The 6,269-nt window shown below is 39.6% G+C and overlaps 1 protein-coding gene across 1 annotated transcript; it reads right to left on the bottom strand.

Annotated features, from left to right (window-relative positions):
- Positions 1-4,895: 4,895 nt before the first annotated feature.
- LOC102774349 (olfactory receptor 4F15) lies at positions 4,896-5,495 on the bottom strand. Its single transcript, XM_006756764.1, has one exon. The coding sequence runs from the start codon at positions 5,493-5,495 to the stop codon at positions 4,896-4,898; it is 600 nt and encodes a 199-aa protein (XP_006756827.1).
- Positions 5,496-6,269: the final 774 nt, after the last annotated feature.

Genomic DNA, 6,269 nt, shown 5'->3' with positions numbered 1-6,269 from the left:
TAACAAAAAAGTGCTGGCAATAACAGGTATAACACACTTGGCTAGCTAATAGAAAATCAAAAGGTATTATCACATAGGCTAAAATATGTAGATTTATTTATTGAGCCTCAAGAGTTGTCAGAGTCACTATAGCTTTGGTTAAGGTTAGTACAAATTTCTGAACACATATTCCAATTAATAATCCTACTCTAGGAATCTCCTTCTGGATGGTGACACAAACGTGAATCAGTGATCCCTCTAGGAAATTCTCCAGGTTTGGGGTCATACAGGTTTTTGGGGGGAGAATGAGGAAAAGATGCTCATATCTGTTGATGATAAGACTGCGTGTATTACATGAGTTCCTTGTGGCATTTGGCCATATCTGCTTGCAACAAGATGGAGTCCAAGATCAGATGATATTATATACATTAGGTGGATGAATAGATAGGTAGAATGATGGGTGCATAGGTACATAGATACATTTAAATATATAGAAACTTAGATACATATGTAAATTCTATGTTAGGTTTTGATATGTGTATGTAACATTTTAACTGGAGTAGCACTAATAAGGATTGCCAGTGCAGGGACTGGAGAAAGTTGTTTTTCAACATTTTACATCAGATATTTTACTTCAGGTGGGCCAGTAGGAGGAGCACTGTGATAAAGCAACACTTGAGCAGGGACCTTAAAAGAGGGAGAGTACAAGCTGAGTAGGTGTACCTGGTGTTGTGAGCAGAGGGCACATGCCAGTCCTGCTATTTACTGGAAGGAGACAGGTGACTTGGAGGTGTGTGGATCCCTGCGCAGGAATCTGACAATAATAGGGAACTAGAAGTGCTGTTCCTGAGGCTCAGAGAGAGGGAACCTGACACCTGAGCTACAAAGCTGTGAAGCTACATGATACTAAAGCCCCAGCATCAGCCTGGTAGAGGTCAGAGTCAAGGATACAACAGCAATATGATATGAAAGAACCTTGTCCCCTCACTGATCATGGCTGGTAGGAGGCAGGGTTCCTTGAAAAAAATATTCATATTATAACATCTAGCAAAAAAAAATAAAGGCTGAAAAATATATATTCATAAATTCTCATTTTTAAAAATGCTCTATTTTTATTTTAAAAAGTGAAGGTGACAGTTTTAAAAAGATCAAATTATATTCTTAGAAGAAAAATAACATAATGATAAAAAAAAAAAAATCCAGCCTCTGGCCCAGCCAGAGTGGCTCAGTGGTTGAGCATCAACCTATGAACCATAAGGTTATGGTTCAATTCCCGGTCAGGGCACATGCCAGAGTTCCGGGCTCAAACCCCAATGTGGGGTGTGCAGGAGGCAGCCTATCAATGATTCTTTCTCATCATTGATGTTTCTATCTCCCTCTTCCTTTCTCTCTGAAATCAATAAAAAAAAATTTTTTAAAAATCCAGCCTCTGGAACCAAAATTAAACTCAAATATACCATTAGACAAGTTATTTAACATCTATGTGCTCCATCTCCCAATCTGTAAAATGAGATGATAATAGTATCTATCTCAAGGATTGTTATGAGAATTAAATGAATTAAACAGGTAAAGCTAAGAGCAGTGCCTGACACATAGTATGTACTCTGTAAATATTTGCCATTATTATTTTTACCAATGAACTAAAAAAGGAAGTAAAGAATTAAATCTTCAATTTGACAGGTGACATAAAGCAATGAAAGTACATACCACAATCCTATGAAAATACAAGATAATTGAAATATATCATAAGATATTTCCAGGGGGTGAGGGGAGTACAAAGGAGAAGACAAGGTTAATATGTATTAGAAGATAAAACAAATTTTATTTTTAAACTGACAGACTCTAAGCAAATGGTAATAGCCCAGGAAAGGAACCCACGCTAATTTTTAAGTAGATAAAGCCCTTTCAAATATCATCTGACTTAGTCATAACCATAATCTGTGAGTTGCATTGCAGCTTTTGAAGAAATGAAATTCAGAGAGGTTAAGTAATTTATGTAAGATAGCACAGCAAGTAAGTTAGTGCTGTTTGAACCAGAATCTCTGAATTTTAACTGCAAATTTTGAGTGATGCTGTACTGCCTTTTATTTAAGACAAAGACTATGATATTTGTGGGGAATAGAGAAATCTATTTGTTGGCCATCCCAAATCTGGCATGCTTCCTGTTTTTGTAAATAAAGTTTTATTGAAACTCAGCAATGTCTATTCACGTATGTGCTGCCTATGGCTATTTCAATGCTACAACAGTGGAACTGAGCGGTTGCAAAGGAGATCATACAACCTACAAAAACAAAACAATCTGGCCATTTACAGGAAAAGTTTGCTAACACCTGATTTACTTGACTAAAAATAAAGTCAAGAACATTCTTGAACATATAGAACAAAGTATGAAAGCAAGATTTGTGAATTAGAATGTGTAAGTAACCACAGATCTAAAGATGATTGCTACTTTTTGCGCATAACCAAAAGGCTGAAATAACAAAGCAGAACAAGTGAAAAGGGGGATATGGGATACAAGCAGATAATGAAACATGGTTTTAACAAATGTACCCAAAATAGGGCAGAGTACCTTGAAAAAAATAGTATGGTTCTTCTGAAAAATACTTATTTACATCATAATTTAACATATGTGAAAGGTATTATTGGCACAGTAATTTGGGAACTTAATATGATCTTTTATTTCTATACCTACCATATAAAAGTCTCTCTGTCTTATCTGAAAGAATGTCACCCATTCTTCAGTGAAACAAAATACAGGAGAATATGGTGCTAAACGTCCATATACCCTCAGTGATGTATCGCAGAAAACGGTCCTGGTTCCAGTTCAAGATGGCACCTAAGAGGGCCCTAAACTCACCTTCTCCCTCAAACATACCAAATCTACAGTTACATTTGGATCAAATTCCTCTGGGAAAAAAAAACAAAAAACTGGCTAAGTGACTCCTACACATCGAGCCAAGGAGAGCAGGTAGGAGAGGCTAGAACACAATCTCGTCACCCTGCACCAGGCACAGTGACCCATAGTTGGGAAGAACTCAAAATCTGGAGCTTCTCCCTGAGGAGCAAAGGGTTTTAACCCTACAACAGGCACCCCAACCAGTGACAATCCCCCAAGACATCTAGCTTGAAAACTAACAGGGCTGTCATCCACAAAACCATCAAGGCTATAATAATCTGAGAAACTGCTTTTCAGGTGCAGAACTCACTTGCCCCAGGGCCCAGTGTGAAAATGGTGGTCAAGGGCTATCTGGACCTGGTGTGGGAGAAGCTCCTTTGTTTTTTGCCTGCCTTGGAGCATGAGCCTGAGGTAAGGCATGTGACCTGACACACATTTGAGGGCCTGCTGGGGGCGCTCTCCAGGAAGAGACTGGCCATCGCCATCTTCTCACTCTCCCTATGCAGAGCTCTAAAGCAATGCTTTTCAACCCATGTGCCCCAAGAATGTTTAAAACATCCAATACCTAACTATTTAGTCAGGGGCACTGACCTCTTTTCCCTTAGATTGTCAAATTAAAGAAATGACAAGAGCCAACACAATAGCTGTCTGGTGTGAATGAATCACAAAATTTACCTATTTTTTTTATCAGTTCTGCCTAAAATATAAAATATATTTTGGAGTGCTGCAGCATTTTAGTAGTTTATGTGCCACGAGATGAAAAAGGTTAAAAATCACTGCTCTAGAGTGTTAGTATCTCCCCAAGGGGAGCTTTTACATGGGTGTCTGGTGCCCTGGTCTTCGTGGCTGCCATCCAGAGGGTGTCGCTTGAACACCTGGCCCTGGTGGCCAGGGAGGCCGGGGTTCCTGGGTCCCAAAAGACTATAAAAATTGGAGAGACAGTTCTTGGCAGGACTACCACCCTCAGTGCACAGCACAGACAGCAGACTGAAACACAGCCCAGTCTTTCTGTGAAAGAGGCCTATTTGCCTGTACTGGAGCTTTGGCCTGAGGGGAAAGCTTTAGGTTGGCCCACATATAGGGGCCTAGGGACAGACCTGCTCTTAAAGAAATGAGGCAAGAGCCCACCATCTTGTCTTTTCTACGTGTCCAGTATGATGGGAAACCTCCTCTGCTTCACAGAACTCATCATTATCTCCCAAATAGGAGCTTATATATTCGTTTGAAACCCCAATTATTGTAACTGCTATCCAGGGGATTGCCTGGCACTGGTGGTTAGTGGGGCTTATGTTTGTAAATATATATAGTCCCATAGGCTTTACAAACTTTAAAAATTGCTACCTGAAGATCTGGCTTTCAATCATCCTGAATCTTGCTGCTGACCAAGATCCTCTCCTTGAGACACTGACAGGTCTTGGCACACCCTCAACTACTGGGAGCCATTAAAAATTAAATGGGCTGACCCTGACCAGTGTGTCTCCGTAGTTAGAGTGTTGGCCCACACACTGAAGGGTCATGGGTTCAATTCCCAGTCAAGTGCATGTACCTCAGTTGTGAGTTTATTCCCCAGCCCCAGTTGGGGTGTGTGGGAGGCAATCAATTGATGTGGCTCTCTCATATCAATATTTCTCTCTTTCTTTCTCTCTTTACCCCTCCCTTCTTCCTTCCCTTCCACTCTCTTTGAAAATCAATTTTAAAAAATATGCTCCGTAGGGGTTAACAAAATAAATAAATGAAATTAAATTAGAAAGTGTGAGAGATAACCAAGAGTTAGGGCAGGGTTGAACAATAAGGTTTATCTCCTATATGAAACCACTTTTTCAAGACTGAGAGCAATGGCTGCTTTATCTAATGCATGGAAACCACCACAGGCAGTCAGCAAAATGAAGGCTCAAAGGAATATGTTTCAAACAAAATAACAAGATCTAAGAAAGATGGTTCATTCTCCATGAAGGTTGGCTATTAGGGACATAAAATTTATGAAGAGTCACTTGGAAATTTTGTGTTTCAATAAAGCCACTTAGTGATTTTTTCTAAAAACCACAATGTCTGTGCAAGCAAGTTTGACGAGCCGAGGTATGTCACAGTAAAAGCTGTCTACTACATTAGGCCCACAGAAGGGCAAGTTTACCACAAATGCCAACTGGGCCGAAGAGTGAATGAGACCAATAGTCCAGGAAACCACTAAAATCAAAATGCACAGTCGTGGGCTCATGATGGTCAGGTAGTGGAGAGGCCTACAGATGGCCACATATCTGTCAAAGGCCATGGCGATGAGCAGCACCATCTCAGTACCCCCGACAGCATGGCTAAAGAAAATCTGAGCTAAACAACCCCCAAAGGAGATGACTTTCTGCTTCCTGAAAAGATCACAAATCATCTTGGGTGCTGCAATGGAGCAAAATATCATGTCAATTATGGAGAGGTTGGCTAATAGAAAATACATGGGGGCGTGTAAGTAAGGGTCGAACGTCACAGTGACCACGATGAGGAGGTTTCCCATCATACTGGACACGTAGAAAAGACAAGAAAAGCAAAAAAGAAGAAGCTGGATCTCCCAGGAGCTGGAGAGTCCCAGGAACACAAACTCAGACACCACAGAATGATTGGCTCTATACATTGACTCATTTGGTAGGTGCACTCTCCTGTCACCTAAAGGAAGAAAATGACACAACTCAAATTAATACTATTATATTAATACCCTGTGGGAAAGTATAAATTTTGGAAATCAAATATTACCTGAGAATTTCACAAAAATCTAGTAACATTCTGTTGGCCACTGTTGCTGTCATTACATATGACAGTAACTGAGTTGTCAGGTGGTCTTGCTAGCACCAGGAATGGTGAGTGATCTGGTGGACTGGTACCCACGAATGCACCTGATGAAACCATAAACAAAGGGCATTCAATATTAAATTGCTTTATCAGTTTGGTCACTGTTAACTATCCTCTCCCTCACATATTGAATAGGCAAAAGAGGACTATTCCATGACAAAGAGACTTGTAAAATCCTGTGAGTCTGATTTTGCTCCTCAAGCAAGAAATTATCCTATTTTTATTTCCAAAAATATAATTAATTCATTAATATCCAAATCAAATGGTACCTTATATCTAAGTTAACCCATGACCCACCTATACATCTACTTACTGTATTTAGAGTTGGCCACATGTCTATTTCCTCAAATAATTATAAATTACTCAAGGTTATAAATCATTGTGCCTTTAAATTTTTAATCCCATACAGTATCTTGCAAATATTAGGTAGTGAAGAAAATCTTTTAAATAAATGATGAGTTACATCAGAGGAATGGCAGTGTGAGAGATCCCCTTGGCCTGCTGCCTAGAAACTTCAACAAGTTTATCAACTATAACTCAAAAAATATCAACAAAAAAT

This window comes from Myotis davidii, unplaced genomic scaffold (genome assembly GCF_000327345.1).
Source record: "Myotis davidii unplaced genomic scaffold, ASM32734v1 scaffold594, whole genome shotgun sequence".
In the NCBI taxonomy this organism is placed as follows: domain Eukaryota; kingdom Metazoa; phylum Chordata; class Mammalia; order Chiroptera; family Vespertilionidae; genus Myotis; species Myotis davidii.
Note: the sequence above shows the minus strand (reverse complement) of the source record. Positions and strands in the feature narration are given on the sequence as shown.

Coding starts and splice junctions, on each gene's coding strand:
- LOC102774349 (XM_006756764.1), bottom strand. CDS start 5,495: ATGTATAGAGCCAATCATTCTGTGGTGTCTGAGTTTGTGTTCCTGGGA.